Source organism: Strigops habroptila, chromosome 7 (genome assembly GCF_004027225.2).
Source record: "Strigops habroptila isolate Jane chromosome 7, bStrHab1.2.pri, whole genome shotgun sequence".
Lineage (NCBI taxonomy): Eukaryota > Metazoa > Chordata > Aves > Psittaciformes > Psittacidae > Strigops > Strigops habroptila.
Window position 1 is genome coordinate 12,512,053 of NC_044283.2, and position 24,038 is coordinate 12,536,090.

Here is a 24,038-nt window from a genome sequence, read left to right on the forward strand (position 1 = left end):
AAAGAAGGTATTTTTTCCACTTCATTTCTCAGGTTCTCTATTTCCCTTTATTAAGGCTTTAGATTCGCACATTTGAGGCACACCTTAGGCAGTTGTAAACTTAATTACCTGTTGAATATGGAAGAAAGTCTTGAGAGTCCCGAATTTCCCATGTAAGATTCCTGCTATAAACCGCTTGGAAGTAATCACCAACAGTGGCATACTGGACAGTCACTCCAAACTCACCAGAATGCTTGTTAATATAATCCAACAACAGGTCCATGTTGGAGTACTGAACAGATGCATTAAAGAACTGTTTGTCACAGCCCTGAAATTCCAAAAACAGAACAGCCAAATGACTTTGGGTCATGTAATTTAGAAGGATCTTTTTTGACACTAACCTATGTTAAAACAGTATTTCTTTTCATCTTGACTGCCTGTATAAAAGTTATTTGTCACAAAAATGTCAAGACAGGTAGGGTTACTTGCACAGATCAGCTGATAACCAACCATCATTACAGACAGGGAGAAGTGTGTTGACACACCATATTATGCAAAAGCATGAAATTTCATGGTAGGAATTGGAAAAATGCATGCATACATGCCTGGAAAGATAACCTTTGTTTCTTTTCCGACTGCATTTCTCCCACTTAGCAAAATATGAGGAAGTTCTTGTTTTCTGCTCTTAAGAATGCTTACAGCTTTAGGAGGTGCTGAGGACATGATGAGGACATGTGAAACAAAACAATCTGGACAGAGATGCCTGTAGTATAAATGTCACACAATGTGTTGCTGATCCCCCATCACAATAGACTATAGTACTTATGATGCTCATCCAAACAGTTGAGAGGTGATACACTATCCGTTAAAGCCTCTTTCTTTTTAAGTGTGCTTGCACAACTTCTGCCTTCTGTTTCAACACAGATTATTTGCACGTACAAATGTTTAAAAAGGCATAACTAACCACAGCTTTGTTCAACTACAGTAACCAAACAGGAAAATGAAAGAGTTACTCAGCCATGGCACCACATGTATTCTTCAGTCATCAGTATTACAGTATAGGCATTGATCTGAACCACAGTAACATGCTAGGAAACTTTTTGCACATAAAAAGGCCAACACTGACACAACACTGACACCAGCTTAACATGTTCTCACCTTTATGTCTCTGTGCTTGAGAAAGAAAACACTGTACAAGAAGTCAACACTTTACTGTGGAGGCCACATAAAACCCTGATCTCATTTTCAAACAAAGATGGTCTCAACAATTTGTATTCAAAACTCTAGCAGATGTTTTTAAGAAACAGTCAAGGAGGTTCTATTTGCTTTGCAATCCCATCTTCCACTTCAACCTTCACCTTAATGATGAGCTGAGTGAGTTGAACCTGATGAGCTCAACTGATCTCAGAGGCAAACACTCTCCCTTCTCTTCCCCAGATGAGAGGGCTACCCCCACCACTTGACCATTTACTAGGTGTTTCAAGTAAGGTCACTGACATGCCCTTTATGAATCCTACTGCACATGCCTGTCCCTCAGACCTAACAGGGTAAGTCACTGATCAGAAAAGTGGAAATTCCACTTCCACACCAGAAATTTTGAGATACTCAAGATCTTCTGTATGCATACAGCACGAAGTGGAAAACAACTTCAAACTGGAATGAGCTACTAAAACATATCAAACCAAATACTGAAAAGTGTGGCAGTCAGCGCAAACCAGACTTCCTAATGCTGACTCCAATTAAATTTGTGGAGACGAAGTAATATGTTTACCAGTCAAAACTACTTCACATTTACTGAGCACTACTTTCAACTCATGATCCTAGAAGACTTCCTCATAAAAAGGGGACACTTTGCACTACAGAAGGGGAGATGCTGGGCTGGTAGACTCCACTCACAGTGACACAAAACAGTAGCTGAGGAGTAGCATAGCTCTGTAGAGGAAGGATATCCAGGAGAACCTGCTGTACTCAGTCATCACATCCACTCACTATATGAACAGAACTTTGTACAGGAATGCATACATTACAGTTAGTTCAACCACACAGGCCAAAAAACAGCTCAAGGATGAGTTCCAGCCCTCAAGACAATACATCTGCTGCTGCAGCCTTTAGAGAAGCAGGTCTGAACTTTCACACTGTCCCATAGCCCAATACCTCCTCCTGAACAATGAGGCATTTCAAATCATGGATGAATACTTACTTGTCCATACAACTCATCACGAAAGTGCCAGTAGTCTAAATGTGAGGTCTGAGCTTAAGTGGGAAGGTGTGAATTTCTTGATTTTAACTGAAGGGGAAAAAAACCCCAAACCAATAAATCCAAGTACTCCAAAGTATTTGTAAGCATGAAAAAACTAGCTAAGCTTAGTTATAGAGACATGGAACAATAGTGTATCTATTTCTCTCTACTTCTTTACATAGAATCATAGAAACATAGAATGGTTTGGGTTGGAAAAGACCTTAAGACCATCTAGTTCCAACCCTCTGCCATGGGCAAGGATGCCTCATACTAGTCCATGTCACCCAAGGCTCTGTCCAACCTGGCCTTGAACGCTGCCAGGGGTGGAGCATTTACCACTTCTTTGGGCAACCTGTGCCAGTACCTCACCACCCTCACAGTAAAGAACTTCTTCCTTACAAATAAGCATTATGAATAAGTAACAAACTTGTATTACTTTGTTTAAAGGTCATTAACACAACCACACAAATCAGTAAGTCAGAGACTGAAATTTTCTTACATTACTGCAAAGCTGCAGGTTTGGATCTAGATGTTCGGAATTTATTTGTACGATTCAAAACTCCCTCCCCATTCCAGCATAACTTTCACTACAGCACTACTGCAGAGTATTATACCCTACTTCTCCCCTCACCCTCTTAGAACAAAAATAAAAATCAACACAAGCAACTGTCACAAACACAGGGGAAAAACAAATCAGTGAGTCAAAGCTGCATCAGTCAGAAAACATTTGTTCTCTTTGCAACAACAGATATTGTGGTGAAATAGCCACACACGTCATCCTTTATTGTAATTATGAGACCTACAGCATCCATGAAAATTAAAAACCAGACTGTACGCTCAGTTTAGGAAAAGTTATTCTTTCCTAAGGACTTAAAAATAGTGAGAGCCTATCAGTGCTATGTGTACATGTAGGATCTAATTAACACAGCATATTGCTTGAAGGACCAAGCCGGGCTATGCTTAAGTTTCTAACTAAAATACGAAGACTGTACAAGAAGAAGATTACTCATCAGTGAGAAAAGACCTTGTCTACCTAATGGATAATACATTTTCTTGTAATGCTATCATTTTTGTTAACATAGAGTTATGTTATGCTAGGCAGCTATGTAAAGAGATCATTTAAACACACAAAACAAGGAGAGGAAAAAAAGGGAGCAATATTGCAAAATATAGTTTTGCAAGAGGTAATCACAATTTTGTCACATTTCTTTCTGTATTAAGAAGGGTGGAAGATTTGGTAGACAACTGGTAGACTGTAGAAGGAAGTTTTAGTTTTTAAAAATCATTAACTAATCAGACATTGGGACCCTACTTACTAGAAAAACACTTTCTCATCCTGTGGTTTGTACCCGCATTTTTGCAGTACATACCGCAGCAAAATACCATGTTCCTGCTCTCCCTACCGTAGGTGCTCTTGCTACTTCCAAAGCAAATGCTGATCATGCACTTACCCATGGCCACAACACATCACTTGTTCGGAACCAGGCTGCTCTCTCCTTAATGTTTGCCACCATGGTTTGTGCATACAGATGGGTGTTAGCATCTGTAACAGGGAGACTCATGTTTGGATAAACACCATCTTTTGGTGGATCTGGGAAAGTTGCAATTCCATTCCAATAAAATCCTGACCTAAGTAGAAGGAGAAAGCAACAGACTATGAACAGGACTTATTCAATTGGGAAAAACACATGAAAAGGTGCTGGGATAAAATGCAGACACACAGGGAATAAGAAGCAAAAGAAAATCAGTTTATAGTCACTGCTAATCTTTAGGTTTTAGTGTTTATTTGGGTGTGGGGGTAGGGGGAAGGTTGTCTAGTTTCCTTTTTGCACTGTGCAACTTTCCAAGTCTCTGCTGCTTGCTGGCACAGAACAAAGAACTCATAGGACAAAACAGCAAGCTTTGTAACAATGAGGATGTTCCCCCAAGTAGACTTCATTTACAGAGTATTTTACTGGATAAGCCAGTGAGCAAAATAAAGATTTCAAAAGCTCTGGATTTTTTTCACAAAGTAAATGGAAAATTTTAGTCACTTCAGTTCGTACACAATTGATATACACAATCTTAGCTCAATATAATGATGAAAATCTCCCACAGAAAATCAACTGGTAATAGCCAAGTCAATACTGAGCTCTCTGGAGTTTTAAATCTTGACTTTCCAGAGAGGGAAACAAAAGCCTAGTCCTGTTTTGGACATTTCCTGTTTACAGCTATTGATTTGTTTCACATTTTTATTCTGATTTGTTTTATAAGGACTGACATATATATATATGTAGTTGAAAGTTGTACCTGTGTTCCAAGCCTCTTGGTGCTAGAAAACATTATTTTTAAAGTCTGTCAATATTTTGAAGCATTTTTAGTGCCTGTCAGTAGTAAGTGTCACTTTTGAGCATTCCACTGTTAGGAACTGAGCAAACTTCATGTATTATGGTGGGTAGCTGGGTATACTTAGTAATCCTGACTCAGAGCTACAGAGTCTAGGAATATCCTTGGCCTACCATAGGTCAGGAGAAAGCAGTGGAATACTGTTGAAACAGTCAAAGAAAATACTTAAACTCCACCAATATAAACTCTCAGAAGCGATCGGTATTTCTGCCTATTTAGGAAATCTTCAGACCTGTTTGAAAAAGGTATTTGAGATGGGGTACAGTAGCTGTACTGATCCATAACATGGGTGAAGATCTCCTGTCTTTCAGACAAGGAAGGAGAGCCCTGCCATACAAACTGAAGTTTCTGGAAAACAAAAAAGGTAAGAAACCATTACCCTTGATGACAAGGCCAGAATACCATCATTAACAATTTAAGACTTCAGATTGCCCATCTTCACTTCCACTGCTTGTAATACTTTAGATGTTCTTACTTGAGACTAGCCAACAGTACCCCAAGCAACGTCACATACTATATATGGGAGGCTAGAGTGTTGCCTCTTTCTATTCATATTGATGGAGAAGAGGAGGCAGCACACTGTCAGCATACTGCTAAAATCCAGACGTAAGCTTAGCTTATCACAGGCAATACACCTCACTTGTTTCAGTGGGACTTGAACGTCTATAAGCTAGGAAAGATCCAGATGTGATCTGAATTGCACTGTAGTCAATGGGAATCAATGTTTAATCAACTGAAACAGAATTTTTGCAGTTTTGGAAGCTTCCAGACTGTCAGGTCTGCCAGAGGGGGGAAAAAAAAAAAAAAAAAGAGAGAAGAACATAAAACCCAAACAAACGAACAATGGGAAAAGACTGTCGAAAGCTCACAAATGATTTCAGCAGAAAGGAAGTATCTCGATTCACTGCAAACATAAGGTGGTAGGTCCTGGCTTCACCATATTCTACAGTTCTGCTGCCTTCTTCAGAGACACCTGAGTTTCACCCAAGATTCATAAAAATTGCCTAATGTCCAGTTCACACTAGCGAAAAGCCCCTTATTTTCACATAATTTAGTGTGTAACTGCTGGCAGATCGGGGTCCAACATTGTGGTAGGAAAAGAAAAACATTTATTGTGTATGGGACGCAGTGTGAGAGAAGGCAGAACAAGAAACAAAAACTGAATTCGGCAAAAACATGCTTAGCTGCCACTCTAACTGACTTAGTATTATCAATTTTACAGGCACAAATAAATGCTCCAAGCATGACAACCACTGTAAACTAACTTAGCCTTGCCCAACTGGCCACATTTTATGTCTTCTTCAGCCTAGACTGTATTTTATCTTTAACCAGAAATCATGAAGACAGTACCTGACCATATTATACAGATTCAGTGTATTTCACCATTAACATATGCAATCAGCATGTCACTTTCAGAGAAGAAATACCCACATTTCCTTACACAGAGCAGAGAGATGCTTATCTCAATTACCTGTAAATAGAGGCTGGCAATGGGTTGCATTCCTACGGGTATTCTTACCTTGTTTTTTTGCATGTCAGCCTTCAGATCATAGTCAATCCGAGAAATAAGATGAGCATTAAAACCAGCGAGAGCAAAAAGAGTCGGTGTTGTAGCTGAAGCTCCAAAAGGATCAACGTGCCAAGAAAACTGAGGCCTGATCCCAAAAGTTTCGTACAAAAATCCATGGCCTTCTGCAAAGCAAGATTTGTTTATGTTAGGAACACTTTTATAAGTTCATTTTATAAATTTACTAGGCGTACACTGTTACAGATAAGCATTTAAAGGATAGCTCTTTGTTGATGATTTCCAAAGCATTTAAAGTTTCGTGAATTTAATGAGTCACAGCAGAAAGTTTCACGCTGACAATATTTATTTTGCTCTGCAAGTATAACTTATTAACATCATAAAAGAGGAATAACAAAAAGGAATTATGATTAGAGTCAGGCCTGGGAAAAAGTACTTAGATACAGATTAGGTTAAGGCTAATAGCCAGGTTGAAGGCTGCATGAAAACAACATGCTGGGGTTTAGTTTATGTTTGCCTAAATCATACCACCCATTCTCAGAAAATTTCAGTCTCATATCAACAACAAAGGGACAAGGAAGCCATCCAGTAAACAAAACTAATATAATATGATCCTCAGTTGTAAAAAGAAGAAAAAAGCCCAAGGTTAATAGCAATCTTAATGCAAGATGTTATTTCCAACCAATGTTATTAATTTTGTATTGAAATGAGTTTCAAAAAAAGAAACGTCCAAACTAGAAAGACCAGACATTTAAATATGGACAAACCATTTAAATGAAAGTAAACCAAACAAATAAGCAGTAGATTGTATTTAGAATGCCACTATATCGCACTAGGATCCTCATCATTAAAATATAATATAGATTTGTAGATCTTAATTTCATAGTTCTGGAATCATGCTCAGAACTATTTGAAAATACAACCCTATCTTCCCTATTTTGGACTACCTCCATTCCAAATTTTAATATCACATTTGAATAACTGAAGTTGCAAAGCATTCTCTTTTCACTTCACCTTTCCCATGGTTAATGTCTTCTCTAGCGGAACTACTCACAAACAATGTGTTTGTTTCAACTCTTCTGATTGAACCACATTTTAAGCAGAGCTTGCACGGCTCTTCCAAAACTCCGGTAGCTGAACAGACAGGAGGAGACATGAAATGTATACCCCAAATGTCTGTACTGTCTTTGTCTTCTCAAGATGAACTCCACACATGGTGCAAGGACACATTGGGCGTACAATTGATTGTATGCACTCAAACTGAGTGGAGTGCTTTCAAGACAAATAGATGTGGATTTTTAAATGTATTAATATTTTTGTTCCTACTGAATAAATTACCTAACCTGAATTGTCTTCAAAAAAACCTCTTTACACACAGAATGAAATATTAAATTAGAAATAATGTTTTTTGCAACTAACTTCAATGAAAGAAAAAGCTGTTATTTGCATTTAACAATAGGAGTCTTCAGTTAATATTAGTGTGTTCTTTGGAGAAGTCTGGGTTCAGTGTACTAAGCCCATGTAACAACCTTTAAACACAGGAGTCAGATGAGAAAAATACATAATGTTCATCCCTTCTCCTCCTCTTGGCCAGAATGTGTTGTGGTGACTCACTGAGATGCAAAAGTTGCTCCTCTCCCTGTGCTCCTGATAAACACCCACGAACAAGGAACAACGTCAGTGGTGCTGTGCAGTCAGATTCAGCAAATGACAAAAGCGTTTTCTGACCCTTTACTCTCCCATGTAGAAAGCTGCCCAGAGTGTAGCTCTGAAATGGGCAAGGTTTATATCAGTCACGACAGACAGCTGGTGCTAATACATCCCCTCCCACCCCAGAAAGCATGCTATTCCCTCATGGCATATTACAGGCACCTCTAGCACAGTGGTGGCACGATTTATACTGTTTCTTTTTTCATTAACCAAATGGAGATAAATCTAAATACTAAAAGACTTTTTAGACCATCAGATGAGAGGTGCAACATACAAATGGCTGGAAGCAGAAGCTCAAAGATTAAAATGGGAAGCAGTGCATCTCTTGGAAATATGCATCTATTTCTACAGAGGCTGGTGACCATGATTACGCAAACAGGGTTTCTTCATCAAGCAAGTCTTTCAACTAAGTTCAGATGACCTCAGTGACATTCTGTGGCCCACATTGTGCAGAGGACTTTCCCTAAACAATACAACCTCCTCACACTCTGAATTGCTACCAGGTATTTTCTTCCAGAGTATTTCATATCCTCAATTTTACCATAATTATTTTCCCAGGAGCTTATGCTCTCAAACACACACACACAAAAGGCTGTGCTCCAAAAGAGTTTATAACTGACATCAATTAAACTGCAAACCAGCTTTCAATAACCCTTCTGCTTACTGCAGAACTGTTGAATTGGTTTTTTTTTGAAGCAAAGATTTTTATACAGATAACCCAACCAGCAAGTAAGAAATAAGACACGCTTTAATGAGTTCTTAAAGAAAATAACAGCAATCTTGGGGTTGAGGAATGAAAAACAAACAAACCCCCCAAGGTCATAACAATGAAAAACACAACTTAAATGCAAATATGCATACCCGTCAACTGTAAAATTTGATCATCAATTAGTGTCACAGCTTCATCATGCATCACTTGCCCTCCAATGACAAATTCCAGTCGTCCCTCCTGAAGCAACTGATGGACCTACGATATTGAAATTAAGGCATAGAACATAAACATCACTTCAGTCTTCTCCAAAAAGGCTGCAAATTCATTTCACATCACAGCACATCACCAAGACACAAAACTTGTCATGAAGGCATTCAGGACAAAAGTGGGATAAAAAGCCAACTGTACTGAGTGCTATCAGAAGGAGAAGAAGGGTGAGTGGGGAGGAAATTAAGTGCGAAGTGCTGCACAATGCATTGATTCACCCAGCTTACACTGAAACCAGGGAGCAGGCACAAAGGAGGCACTACCAGGTAGACACTGACCTTCTGATGTTTCTCAGCAGGGCTGTTACTGTGCCTTTATACTATCTAAACAGCAGACATGTCCCCACAACACTGCACTGCAGCAGTCTAGGATTCTGCCTCAAGACAACTAGAGCTGGAGGAATAAAACAGAAGATACTTCTGCTGCTCCCGAAGTCTTCCTCCTGCTGCATCTGTCTTGGCTTAGGGAAGGCACTGGGTGGCTGGATGAGAGAACAATGTGCAACTCCATGCAAACAGCAACGGCCGGGCTTCCAGGATTTCCTTTAGCCTACTATTTCTGTAACAGTTTGAAGACTGAAATCTGTGGGATCCAGGAGGGAGACAGAGTGTGCCATCACACCGTGGCTGCAAACATATCCCTTCTACTCTGTATGCATCTACCTATGCACAGACAGGTTGCTCAGCTTGTGAGAGACAGAATGCTGTATTAAGAAATAGTTCTTTCACATGCAGCAGGTTCGCTTGCCTGATAAACCCACTGCTAACCTTCATTCTGGTCTCTTTTTCCTAGTTTAAAAATGGTCAATATATTATGACCTGTTCGACTTTTCAAAGTTTTTCTGGGTTTTTTTGTTTTGTTTTTTTAATTTCAGCCACTAGAAACATGCATGCTTGAGTTGCATACATGTATTGAATTCCAAACATATACTGCTTGAATGCTATGAAACATTGTATGCTGACAAGTACAACTTCCAGCAAATGTGCTGGAGGAAGTGGGGGATGGTGGTTTGGAGGGAGTGAGTAATAGTTTGTGTCCCCTTCTAGAAGTGTTAGGGAGTCTTCTGTTTTTATTATAGTTACTTCACTACCTAAAACTTCAAAGATACCTCAAACTTCCAACAAAGAAAGTTTATAAAGAAAGTTTATATAAATATGTCTTTTAATCTCCACCCCTTTTTTATTTATTTAAATCTGTCATGCAGGATGCTGATTCCAGAGCTATTATGTTTATTTCCCCAGGAACCTTCAGTGTCGGCTCAGATACAATGCCAGATTGTCAATTTTGATTATAATCATTTCTCTTGTTCACAATGTTGTGAAAACGCTTCAGGGCTCAGCATTCCTAAATTAGTTCTAGCTGACTGTGGTGACTGATTAGCATGCTGGGAGACCAGATAACTGATATGTGGTGTCAGCACAGAAATGGTCCTGACCTACATTAAAAGCATCTTTGGCTGTTATTCCCCATTTGGATGGATGTCCAAAAAATACCTCTGATCCAAACTCTGGGACATGGAAATGTTTTTTTAATAGTTTTCTGGAACCACTGTCAGGCTGAAAACACAAGAAAAATAATTCAAGTAATTTAACTAATATCCAATCCTAGGAACAAAGAAAACAATGTCTTTAATGACAAGCACTTTTGGTGACCAGAACTGGGCAAAAGGAAGGATGAACCGAGGAAACGGATGCAGCAGGCTGCTACAGTAGTAGAAGATACCTGTGGACCTTGGGACACCTACTACTATCCTCACATCAACTCACCCCTAAAAACTAGATGAAGTGGCTACACTAGTTAAAAGACCCAGGCATCAAGCCAGGGTAAGGTGACACAAATTGTTCACACAAGAAAATACTGTGGAAATAACATGCACTGAGAACTAAGAGGTTCATACCTGACTGAATACTGCTGCAATACATGTCACTCCTTGCCTGAATTGTAAAATCAGCTTCAGTGCCTGGCTGTACCTTTTACTAGTTTTTAATGCTATCATTCGAATCCAAAGCAGACATTCCAAAAGAAACTAGAATTAATTCCTGTATTCCACGTAAACTACCAAATTGGGGGTGGGGGTGGTGGAGAAGGAAAAAATAGGAAAATTAAAACCAGAAAGCCTGTACTACAGAAAATCATTAATGCTAGTGTTCAAGTGGAAAAAGCAGGACAGTAACGAGAGTGACCCAATTTCAAGGCCCAATATTTGCAACTTGCTAATGATAAAAACATGTCACTTACCAGCAAGCATCATAGTTCTTAAATACTATTAAAGATTCAATGTTCGACACACACAGGTATAAGAGGAATTTGGCTTGAATAATTTTAATTTTCAGAGAATCAACTATAAAGTAACTGGAGAACTGAGTAAAAATGCATAAAGCAACAATTATCAGTAATTAGGCTAGAAAATTAAAGGCTGACTCATATGTACTAGTTTTGCACAACTGAAGTCAAATGTGACAAACATTTATTCTTCTGAATCCCACATAACAGCAAGAATAGATATCAGAGACTTGGGCCTTTATATTTAGGTTATAGCAGCATAACATACTTGAAATGAGATGAACTTACCTCAGAACGTTGAGTACTCTTCTGTCCCTGCACAAAGGAGTTCCTATGCTATTTTCTTTAATTCCCCAACCCCAGCCTTACGGTACAGTTCTCTAATTAAAAACAGACAAGAAAATTGTCCTGCAGCAGGCAAGTATGGGCAAAGAGCCCACACAATAACAGTAAACTGTCTATACACAGTGAAATCTCTCATACGAAGATCAGCTGTACACGTGTTACGGATTCAGAATTTAGTGAAGGTTAAAAAAAGCCCAAAAACCAAACAGACAAGAGGTTTCTTTTTTCTACATGATACTTCAAACATCTAGCACTTTAAACAAACTGAACTGTAAAGTACCACAAGTAATACACTGTTGTTGGCTGGACCCTCGTAACAAAACAGACCATGGAGTTCCAAGTGAGTACCTATGGGAAGCTGCACCTGAATACCTTCTGGTTTTAGGGTCCAAAACTTAAACATCTTGCACTGCAATGCAATGTATGACCAGCTGTTAGGCTACCAGCTCAGTCTTTGATTTCAGCATGTTTGTTTCATGCCAGAGGAAAGAAGTGCCAAATAAAAGTTCACAATGTCTTTACTAGGAAAAAAACATCGTTATTGAATCTACAGCCACCTCTTTGCTGCATCATCCTTGTTTATGAATGGCAGGTTTTTGAGCAGTACTTAACTGGAAAGAAAAAAAGTTCCTTCCTGTGAGCAGTGTTAGGCTTCAGATGTTCAACAGATACCGGTACAGACTCTTTCAGAATCACCCACATCTTATACTAGTATGCCCCCAAGTCAGTCAGTCACTGATGAAACAAGAACTGTAAAGTTTAAAGAGTCTTCAGTGCAAAGGTGGCTACCTCCTACCGCTCTAATCTATAGCTGGGGTTTTAACCTCTTGCAACTGCCTTTAGAGTTAAGGTTCTTTCACAAGAAGTACCAGATTCAGAGACAGCTTACACAAGACCTGGTTAAAAAGCAAATGGGGAAGCACTTTGCCCTTCCTTGACTCCTGAAAAAGGGCACAGATTCTTTGTTAGCAGGAAGCATGGCTCTAGTGAAACTTACCTGCTGCTTGTGTGTATCTGTGGCTATCGCATCCCACCAAAGTCGAAAGAATTCCTGCTCCACAGCAATAAATTTGCGCTGCTTTCCTTTCATTAGCTCTTCTACAACAGACGTGTAGACATTTGCTGCATAAGCATGCATACTTTCCTGCAAAAAACAAAATGCCGAAAATAAACTCTGTTTTGCCTACATTAAATGGGCTGTTTTGAACACTCATTGGGCTTGAAAAGAGAGGAGATCGTAAACCTCACTTTTGTTGCTCACTTCCTTTGTACACCCGGAAGGACTGAGTTCTGATTATGCACAGCCTGTGGGCCCTTCTGCTCCAAAATACATCCCAGTTGGGGACCTGACTAGATCATAGCGTAGTTTCCCCCAAAATCAGCAGGAACCAATAAGGGCTGTCTTTTTGATGCACTGGGAACAGCTTACCCTGTCCCTCATTGCTTGCCATGAAATATAAGACTTCACAACAACATAGTTAAAAAACCCATGTGCACATTTTATTCTTCCATTTCTGCTCATTTGATGGCCTGAATTACCAGAATTGTTTCTTCAGAGCAAGTATGACTCTGTGCTGTGGGTGTGCATTGCCAGTGTAATACAGTTATACAGATATGTATGCTGTAAATTACACTGTTAGGCCTAGAAGCTTCAGCCATGTAAAATAACTCCATTTGGCTTAATGTCTTAGCACACAGTAAAACCAAACTCTTTGACTGTTGACATAGAAATATCCAGTGTGAGAATTTGTGCATTTATCCTGACTATGCTGTTCCTAAAGCTACTTGTATTCCAGAATGAGGTTTATGGATTTTTACTGGAATGCAAACATGACAGCTGTATCCATCAAATAACCTATCACAATGTTACATCCTATGAGATTGTAACAAATTAATAGCATCATGTTATTTTCAAGTTATGCACCTGAAGATACTTAACATACACTTATCCTTGCCAGAACAACTGCTGCTGACCAGATCCAGTCTTGCACCCTTTACTTAATTTCAAAGTGATACAGAATGTCTAAAGACAGCAGCAAAGATTTTAGGATTTCCTGCAATGTCTGTATTTCCTTGTAACAAAGTTATGTGCATGTCATTGAACAGGTTTTTTAACACTAACCGTAATACTTTACTACTTATGCTACTGGTACTTGCTGAAGAATGCACACCACAATATATGCATCTGAAAGTGATTGACATAAAGCTCTTGCATCCACCCAAAAACTAGTGGGCATTTTGAATAATCACATTTTGGAATTATAAGGGAATGACGTGACCCAACTCAGAAATGAACTTTTCCTAACCCCTTGCTTTCCACAACTAAAATCCAGCTATCATTGTAAAAATGCTAAAGTATCATCAGAAAAGGGGAAACATTTGAGTGTAGGAGGAATGGCTAAAAATACTCTAGTGCTTTTCTAAATAATTACTTGTTCAATGATCTCTTGATCAGCTCTTAAGGGTTCTTTAAAATCAAGATTATGATTAGATGCTTAATACAATGTGAAATTTTAACTAAGGGAACAGCTTTTAAGTTTTACTAATACCCAACAGTGCCAAAATCCAATGACTGCTGAGGAATTCTCATTTTTCACTGGCAACTGGCTACAAACAATACATTCTAAATTCCAAGTAGATGTACAATAATTATAACATCAGGCTCAATTTCAGTTCTTAATAGTTAAGTGGAGCACACTGAATTTTAAGAGCTGAACAAGGACTTTCCAAATTTAATACAACACTAAAATATTCTGTGTGGAAACTTACTGAAAATATTTTCTTGAGGTATTTTGGTGATGAAGGCAAGCCAGTCTTTATTCTGACTCAAATTATGCTGGAACTAAGCAGTAAAATATTACCCAATCCCACAAAGTTCATAAACCCCAATTGTCTGGGTGGGAATGACAATAATTGTTCTCACAAAGCAAGATACTTGCAAGCAACAATAAGCATTTTCTTTCCAATTCACATCCTCTATCAGCTAATAAGATACTCTGAAACAATAAGCAGTGACCCAGTATAAATAATCAGGTAAGATTTTACTTACTTAAATACAGATTTTTAACTTCTAGCATGTTGTAAAAACTGTTTTGTACTGCATTCTAGGCAATGGTGAGGTGTCTTTCACACCTATGGTAAGTTACATCAGTGAGATGACACATCTCATGTAAGTTATAGTACGACTGTTATTATCAGATTGCAACAGATTGCTTGCTTTGAGAGGAAAAAATTTTTATTATACATCCAATGCTGTAATTCTCCACCAATACTATAATTTCCAGCACACAATGAGGGTTGCTGTCCTAATAGAAATAAAATACTTATTTTTCACTTTATAAATGGAGAAATGAGACTCTAAAAAAAAAAAGTATGTTGTCAGTCCTGAATAAGACCTACTAAGCAAACAAAAAAAGTAAAATATGTTGGGATCACATCGGTATTCCAAAGTTACCTTCAGGTTAACTTTGGTTTTCACTTTACTACAGAAGTATTTGAAATGATGCACAGGTAACCTCTGTGGTTCTTTACTATGGGAACTGCTGATGCTTATGATTTCATAACACAGGCTCTGAGGCTTCAAGCAATTGCATCTTCTTAAAAAGAAATATGTGTTTCATTTCTCCTTGAGGAGATCTTCAACCACTAACTGACCGAAAATAAAATTAATTTTATGTTCTCTCATGCAATGTCTGAGTAGGATTTTGAGGTATTAAAGGAGAAATTCACTAATCTTTCCTAAAAAGGGAAGACAAATAAATGCTCAGCAGGGATTCCTTGGCGAGCCATTAGTTCTCTTTTATTACAGCTACTCTTAAACACCTGATGCCATTTCACTCTAGTGAGTGAAGTATCCACAGCATCTTTCACATAAAGTGAAAGAAATTTATACTGGTGAAGACAGATTCAGGATTTCGACTAACAAACGTAAAAGGTATTAATACCCCACCCCACTTATTTCGCTCTGCATCTCACATATTTAACAAAAATTACATTGCTCCTACACTTCTGTGGGACAAGACTCCAAGCCCACCTCAGCCGTCAAGGGCCTGAATTCTGCTCTCCTCTCTAGTAAATGGCACAAAGTTTTCCTGGGTTTTTGGCTTAGTAAGAAGATAGACAAAAAGACCAAGAAAATCTGCCACAGAATCATAACTCAACACCAAACAGAGCGAAGGTTTTCCTTAAAAAAAAACGGGGGGGGGGGGGGGGGGGGGGGGAGGGAGCGGGGGAGAGGGAAAATCCCTCAGGAGCATCCTGCAGAATGCAAGAACACAACCCCAAAATTCACGGGTACAGTTCCCAAGCTAACCCTGCCTCCTCGGTCGGGATCCCGCAATGCCAGGTGACAAGAACCGTCCCGACAGGAGATGCGCCTGTCGGCACAGGGATGCACCCCTGCGGGACGCACGGACAGGGATGTCCGCGTTTCCCTGCGGGCGGTGGGGCAGGAGCAGGCGGAACCCCGCAGCCAGTGCTACGCGACTCCGGAGAGTTTTGCGAGCCTGAACGCGCTGGGCTGGGGCAGCCGCCAGGCCCACCGCTACCCCAGCAGCCGCCGTGCCGAGCCGAGCCGCTCCCCACCCCGGCCAGCCCCGCTCCGAAGGGCCCACCTGCACCGTGTACACCCAGCCGACGTCCATGTGGCTGTGGGCGACCACGAAGGCCCGCAGCGCCCCGCGGCCATCGGCCCAAGAGAGGAGGCTGAGGAACAGGAGCGGGAGGACCGGGGCTCGCATGGCGGCTCCCCGCCGGCTCCCCGCTTCACTTCCGCGTCCCGCCGGTCCGGCACCGCCTCCCGGCACGGCGGCCCCGGGGCGGGGAGGGAGCGGGAGCAAGGAGCCAGAGCGGGGCTGCCGCGCCGCGGCCCCATTTGTACGGCGGGGAGGTGTCCGAGAATCGCTGCTTTGTTAACAACAACAAGATACAGCGGTTTTCCTTGAAATGAGAGGATTTTGAGGCAGGATGGGGTGCCCGTGTTATCCCCGAGCTGCCCCGCAGGGAGCTGAGCTCCCTACAGCAGGGTGCAAGAGCCAGCTAAAACCACAGGCCCAGGGTGGTCCTGCTGGCTCCTGCTGATAACTCTGGGGCTGGATTCCTCATAAAGCTGGATTGCTTGGAGGGATGTTGAGTTCTGAATCTTGGACAACTATAAATACAACTATAAATCCTTGGCTTTTTTAATTTATTATTATTTTTTAATTCTTTTGGATTGAATGGGAATTCTTTATTTTAAGGTATAATGGTTAATCACAGATTACCGTCTGCACCTTTGGAGCTGCAGCAAGATTAAATTTTATGTGTTTGGCCTTCTGATCCCATTTACATTGGTTTTATCACTTGTTCTATTGCTGTTAGCAAGAGGTGGGCCCTGTGCTGAGAGCCAAAAACGCAGAGTCTGGTGTCTGCACAAAGTCCCAGTGAAAAGGAAAACATCCAGCCTATAATTAAAAAATATTATAGGATAACGTAGCCCTATCTCCTCAGAAGTTTTGTCTCCAGTTGCACCAGTTTCTGCCCAATACCTCACTGTAATACTAAAAGCCAAAGCAGATTGAACTGTTTTTTAAACTCTGACTCTAAAATACACTGTAGTAGAACTTATGTTCTAGTTTGAGCCAATTACATGCTTTTAACAACCCTGCAATACTGAAATGACAAAAAATCCCACACTCTTTGCTCATCTCCAACAGTGCAAAAGAAAAGGACATCAGATGAAGGTGGTACCTGCTCCCACCTTCAAGTTTGTGTGTTGATTTAGCATCACCTGTTTCCAAACCTAGTTAAACCAGTCATCTCTGAAGGAAACAATCACAAATGGCTTAAGAGTGCCCATCTACAGACTTACACTGATAAAAGCCAAAGATTCATTCTCACTGGGCTAGCTGGCACTTGGGTACAAATTAACCCATCTCAATATTCGAGTTACCTGTAGAAACAGATCACACACTATAAATGTGGTTTGCATCTATCCCCTCAGTTTAGAGAGAAAAAATAAGCACATGCTGCATTACCTGCCAAATACGGAGTTGAACAGTGTAAAATTATTACATTTTATAATAATTAAATCTAATGCAAATGGATTTTCCCAGAGCAGGGCCATTGTTTGCTAATCGATATGGTAGACTAAACGTTTGTCCAAAAAGAAGCAGTTAACACTGAAATTCTAAGGTTAATTTTATTTATGATAATACCTTGTCATGAAGAGCAATAATCAAGGTCTGTAGGTCATTTCTAGAGGGAGTTAGTATCACTGTAAGCAGCTGGATGAAGCTTTACTTTAATACAGCTCTATGATACTCTTTTTTTTTCCCCTCAAATCATCAGCTTAAACCTTTTCAGTTCCAAGAAAGCTAGCGTACATCCAGCAAACATATGGCTTGGGGATATATATACACATGCTGTCTAAATGAACTGGTGTTTTTTTCACCTCAGAAGGCATTATGGTTTTTGTAATTTAGGTGAAGTTCCCAGGAAAGCTTAAGTGTTGGTGTTCTGCTTTGTTTCTAAAAGTGGCTGAGAATGTTTACAGAACACTGTACTCCTATTTTAAACCTGTTTTCTTCAGAAAGTGTAATTGCCCTCCTTATTCTTTCACAAAGGCCACAGTGTGACACTGTCTTGGATGCAGTGAAGAACATAAATATTTGAACAGAATACTTTTGTTAGGAAAAATTGAATCAAACTGCCCACAGTTTACAGACCTAAAGGCATCAGGAGGGTCTTCACTTGCTGCAAGAATGGATGACTGTAGGTATCAAGCAGAATTTATGCTGTAAATAATGCTTCCCCACCGTGTACATACAGTTTCACAAATAGCAAAAAGCTAGATGGAAGAGCCAGTGTAATTGTGCCATGACAGCTGCCTACGTGGGTATTTTATCCTCTTGTTGGCTCCTAATCTCTTAGTATGGCTTGATTATAGTCTTCCTATGTTATTTCTTAAGCTTTTCTCATTTGCCCATACAAGGTGCCTTTGCTCTCTTTGACATGAGCTGTGCTATACGTGGGCCTTTGACACTGTCACCTTCAAAAGGCAGAAGGCGTAGGCAGGATGCTGCCAGCTATAGGCTAAGGAGTCACAATTGTGTTAAATACCAAGAAAGCTACCTGGTGAACAGAACAATTAATGTACGTTTGCATTTCCCTCCTGTCATGTTTTTGGGGTGGATGTCTGTAAGAATAAAGGCATTTATTAACTAAAGTTCGCTCTAGCTGACTGTTCCAGCTAGAATTTGCCATTCCCCTAAACATTTTTCCAGTGGAGATAAAGGTCACCACTCAGAGCACTTAAACGTGCTTGATAACAGGTTTGCTTTCTTACTTACCACTCATGGATGCTGTACAGTTTGCGGATCCACAGCAGTCCACAGACCAGATGAAAAACCACTCTCCCGCCCTGCAGTGATTTCAGCATATATAAAACCTGATAATTTACACAGGATTTGCAGCCTTTTTCCTTAAAATAACCTACATGGCCTAGGGATGGTAAGACAACTGCGGTGAATGTCGTGAGGAAAATGCATCTGCATGGTGCTTGGTGTGGCAAGCTGGGAGACAGGACAAGAGGTAACTGCCTCCAGCTGTGCCAGGGGAGGTTTAGATTGGATATTAGGAAAAATTTCTTTACCAAAAGGGTGGTCAGGCATTGGAACAGGCTGCCCAGGGCAGTGGTGGAATCACTGTCCCAGGAAGCATTCAAAAAACATGTAGACGAGGCCCTCAGTGACATGGTTTAGTGGTGGACTTGTCAGTCCTGGGGTAATGGTTGGACTTTATGATATTAAAGGTCTTTTCCAGCCTAGTTGATTCTATAATTCTACGATGGGTGACACTGGCGAGGCCCTGGTGTGAGAGGCTTTCCAGGGATGTGTGCCCGGGCTCCTGGTGCACCACACGCCAGGCTGGCCGCACGGTGTGGCTGAGGCACAGCGGCGGGACACGGCACAGCCGCGGGGCACCTGATGGGGCGTTCATGGCTGAACTTACCAACAGCGGGAAGGATCCTCCACCCCGAGCCGCGGGGAAATGCCGGGCTGAGGCGTCACCTCCTGCCGCCGCCGTGGCTCGCCTCAGGCGGAGCGGCCGCCCCGCCCCTGCCCCGCCGGCAGCCCGCTGGGCACGGCCCCGCCGGCAGCCTCCACCGCCCTGCCGGGGCGGCCCCGCGCCCGCTCACACCTGTTGGGGCCGCGGCGGGGCCGGGCGAGGCTGCGCCGCCTCCGCCGGGAGCTCCGGGCGGAGCCTTCCCTCCTTGCCGTTCTCCCTCCCCCGGCTCCCCGAGCGCCCCGAGGCAGCGCTGCCTGCCTGCGCCGCCCGCTCCGCTGGGAGAAGGAGGAGGCGCCCCGAGCTGCCGGCGCTGGGAGCAGAGCAAATAACAGTTCAGAGCACTGGGTGCCTTTCGGCGGGCAACACTCATGTCCCACAAGCAGGGTATCTGGAGACGCTGTCCTTCCCCCGGCCCTCCCTGGTCCCCTCTCATCCTTCCGATCCCTTTGCCCCCTCCATCCCTCCTCCCCTCTCCTCCGGCCCTGCCTCTCCTCCCCGCCGTCCTCTTTCCCTTCTCCGTTCCCCAGCCCTCTCCCCGCCGCCCCGGGTGCCCCTGACTGACTGTGCCTTTCCTCCCTGCCCAGTTGGCGGACCCCCAGGCGAGAGCGCGGTTGACTGGTGCCTCTACCAGCTCAATGGAGCAGCCGAGTTTGAGGTGTCTGACGGTGAGTACCGGGGTGCTGAGGTGGGGCGCGTCCCCTCGACCGCTGCCCCGGCCGGCAGCGTGTGGAGGAACGTGGCTTGCTGGTGTGAGAGTGGCCATGTGGGGCCTATGGGGCGGTGAAGATGGTGTGTGGGCCCAGTGCAGCGAGGGGGGAGAGCTGGCAGGGGTGGCTACCGAGGGGTTGCGTGTGCCTGGCCTTGTGAAAGTGTCTTGGCTGGTTTTGTTTTGGGTTTTTTATTGTGAAAAGTTGGGTTTTCACAGCTACTGGCCTAGGTGGCATCAGTCCTCGCAGCCTTGGTGGCAGTGGGTGTGAGGGAGGCTGTGTGGTACCTGCTGGAAAGTTTCCTGGCCCTCTTTTTACCTCCCCTTAACTTTGAGGAGAGAGGGAGCCTGGAAAGTTTTGTTTTTAATACTCTGTGATCAGAAAAGCATCAACCTTTGGGTACAGGGTAAGAAAGTGTCCCCTCTGCCTCCAAACCATGTATGATTTTTTGAACAGGCAGAGTATCTAAACTTAGGTGCCAATCTGTATTTTCCAGTGTGCCAGATGTGTGCAGTGCCTGTGAGCCTATTTCAGTGTCTGTTTTCAGTGAGTTAGGTGGAGTTAGGACCTCATCTCTATGTTTTGGTCTGTTGGTGTTAAGCATTTCTGAGAGGAGTGTCATTGCTGTTTGTAAGGGCTTAAAATGCATGAGAAGTTTGGCTGGACTGAAAAACTTTCCAATACTGAGGAAAGTGACACACTGTAACAGATTGGCTTCAGGTAAGACATTAGGGAAAGCTTTTCAACAGCGAACGACTAGAATATGTGTTGGGTAGACAGACAATGAAATCTCACTTGAGATATTTAAGGTTTGTTTCACAAACATAGGCTGAAGTGATGAAGCTACAGATCTGGCCTAGGGGCAGGTAGATAGACTGCCTGTTTGGAGTCTGTTTTAGCTTTACCATCAGTGATCCTGTGGGATGCGAAGTTTTATGTTGTCTTGTGTTTTGCTGTTTGGAGAAGTGATTTTAAACCCCTGTGTACTCATAATAAACTACAGCTTGATCAAGGCTTTGGACTAAGGTTCCGTCCCCACCTCACAATTATTCCATGGTGGTTTATATTTCAAGATATACTTAATAGTGTGTGTAATTACACACACTTGCATACTAAAGCAGTTCACAAAACGTGTTGTGATTTTGTGCCTCCATGATTTTTCTGTGTGTGAGAGAAACTGCATACCAAACCAGATGTGATGACGATAGGTGGGGGTGGAAATTACATCCGTGTGAGGGAGCGTAATGAGTGAGTGACAGCATTTCTTAGGCATCATAGCATATTGAAAATAAGCTTTAGGGTGGCATTTATTTTCATATAAAGATTTGAATGAGTAGCATATCATTCTTAACCTTATTTGTCTGGGTAGATACCAGTGTTTCAGCACTTCTTTGAGACTAGAATGTTTTCTTCTCAACAGGTGGCTTTTTCTTTTATCAGGTCATCTTTTGTCATATGACATAGTTTTAAAAGTTAGTTTGTTAACCATGAATTCAGTTCTTTTTAACACTGGCAATTTATGGATGCCCAATTTTACTCCATGACTTAAATGGAAATCTTAGATGTTTTCTTTACTCAACATGGGAATATGTGAAATGCAAAGAACAGGAAACAGGCTGAAGCAGTGTAATTTGGTCAAATGAGCTATAGAGTCAAAGTCATCTGCAAGTAGTAAATGTTTGTGTTAATAGGATTATATACAAATATGGCATGCATTTTCCAGAAGATGTGTTGTCTGTTGAATGCCACTGATATCTAGGAACACACATGGCAATATAATCAGCACACTTTGCAGAAGTGAAAAACAACATTTGAAAGGAAGGACCACTGTGGCAAGTGGCTTGACCTCTTGCATGCCAGTGTTTTGGATAGAGTCTACACCTCTTCCTTAGCTGAAGTTTGCATCTAAAATAACTTAAATTACACAGACCCAAACAGAAAAACAAACAGAATCCTTGGCTTAAAATGGATTGTTCCTGTGGCTTCCATTGCAGGGTTTTTTTTTTCCTATCCTTATCCCAGTTTGTTTTACTTTTCAGAAAGGCCACAACTGTTGTGATTGCAGCTGTATTGGTTAGAACCACCTAACCTATAGACAGAAGGAATAATGAATGTTAAATATTATTGTCTTTATCTCTATATAGATAAACATTTACAAATTAATATTCTAAGTTCAATAAGCCCTCCTGCTGCTTTTGCTATTGAATGCATGCAGTGGCCTTGCAGTCCTCTGTCAGTTAGACTTCAGAATTGTGTTCTGCAACATTTCTGTCTTAGACTAGGAAAGAAAATTATTCTTTTTCCAAAAATAGATGTGTCAGATGAAAAACATCCATTTACATAACAGAAAAGCAAAATTGCATATTTCAAGTGCAAGGAAAAATAGAGCATAGCAAGTAAAATATCACAATCAAAGCCAAGATAATCATGTTTGATTTAGCCTTGCTGCCTTGAAACAAAACCCTGTTTCAAATATTGCCACTTCTATAATTAACGTCTAAGTGCAAAATATATTTTATTCATGCTAAAGATCTCAAAGCACTTTGCTCACATTAAGTGCGGCCTCACAAAAGCAATGTGAAGAAGAGTATTGGAGTATCCTTTTACAGGCTAGCAAAATGAAATATGAAAGCTAAGGATGTGATTTTTATTGAAGCTGAATGGCAGTTATTAAGCAGTTAGTATGCAGGACTTCTGAAAAGCCAGATCTTGTAGTGCTTGCCCAGACTATCTAGTGGACTGTTAACAGGACTGCTTATTCCAGACCCTTTGCTTTTAAGTTCCAAATCACATTAACTTCTTGCAAACTTTGTATAAGTTACAGCATGTTTGAAATATTTTATGCTGTGAATTCTAAGCTGGCGTTATGTTGTTCTAGATAGCATTCCATTCAGGAATGATTATATGGTTAATGAAAGGATTGAATCCAAAATAATATTTGTAGTTTTCTTTCTTAAAGTTAGCTCGTCAAAGACTTGAAAGTGATTTACAGTGTAAATTTTCTTTTCATCTGTTTTGTAACTTTATGCTCTTGCATGACTGAAGGTCCTGTTAACATTAGTGCCTTGTGAATTATGATCTGAACTTTCCTGTTACTTACCTTATGCTGCTCTAACAGTGTGTCTGATTTCTGAGTAAGTTGAAGAGAGATTTATTGAGAAGATAAGATGGATAATATACTATTTTGTTGTATAGGTATGTTTGAATAATGTACATTTTGGAGGAACTAAAGACTTGTGAACTGATGAATATGAGTATGTCAGACTTGCCTCCAATAGCTGTAGTTTTCAATCAAAGACAGTAAGTCTGGATTTGGTTCAATACCGTCGTTCCCATTATTACACGAATTCCATGGAAAGCAATGTGATTGCACAAGCTTACAACTGCAGTAATGTCCTTGTGAGTCATGCCTTCACAAGTAAGGCCTAATTAAATAGGAAGTCTCCATCTGTAGATGCTTTTGCATCTCAGTCCTTTTTTGGCTGAAGCAAACAATTGATTTTTCCTTGGTCTCTTATTAATAAGGCATGGTGATAGCTCTTAACACTTCACAGTTTGCCAACATTTCTTTTGAAGTATGATCACTATGAATGGATGTTGTATTTCTGTGAGACCTTAGTTGGATAAATGTGCTTTACAGTTCCTGGCTCCCAGTTGTCCAATACGGAGATTTAGTGAAGTGGACGGTGCTTCTGCACCCCACAATTCTAGGTTTTTTTCAAAGGAAACCAAGATTCCTGGAAGAGACTGGTATACCCCTCGTCTCACCCCAGTGTGCATTTAGGACACTACCAGCTTGCATGCAGCACTGCAGGGTCTGTCATGGGGCTCGAGTGCACC

General features: G+C 41.3%; 2 protein-coding genes across 5 annotated transcripts in view; one reads left to right on the forward strand and one right to left on the reverse strand.

The window, feature by feature from the left end:
* Positions 1–16,203, reverse strand: part of MAN2B2 (mannosidase alpha class 2B member 2) — a 33,273-nt gene extending 17,070 nt beyond the window's left edge. For 2 of the 3 annotated variants that reach the window (XM_030491960.1, XM_030491962.1), the window contains exons 1-7: positions 16,059–16,203; positions 12,443–12,589; positions 8,700–8,805; positions 6,123–6,295; positions 4,836–4,951; positions 3,670–3,847; positions 109–307 (exon numbers count right to left, since the gene is read on the reverse strand). In XM_030491960.1, coding sequence (XP_030347820.1) covers positions 109–307; positions 3,670–3,847; positions 4,836–4,951; positions 6,123–6,295; positions 8,700–8,805; positions 12,443–12,589; positions 16,059–16,184 — 1,045 coding nt within the window. In that variant the 5' untranslated portion in view covers positions 16,185–16,203. The remainder of the gene's footprint in view (positions 1–108; positions 308–3,669; positions 3,848–4,835; positions 4,952–6,122; positions 6,296–8,699; positions 8,806–12,442; positions 12,590–16,058) is intronic. The other variant, XM_030491961.1, reaches the window with a different exon arrangement.
* A 3,327-nt stretch (positions 16,204–19,530) lies between these two features.
* The window catches only part of PPP2R2C (protein phosphatase 2 regulatory subunit Bgamma), a 198,195-nt gene continuing 193,687 nt past the window's right edge, over positions 19,531–24,038 (forward strand). The window contains exons 1-2 of one of the 2 annotated variants that reach the window (XM_030491963.1): positions 19,531–19,875; positions 20,076–20,156. In XM_030491963.1, coding sequence (XP_030347823.1) covers positions 19,860–19,875; positions 20,076–20,156 — 97 coding nt within the window. In that variant the 5' untranslated portion in view covers positions 19,531–19,859. The remainder of the gene's footprint in view (positions 19,876–20,075; positions 20,157–24,038) is intronic. The other variant, XM_030491966.1, reaches the window with a different exon arrangement.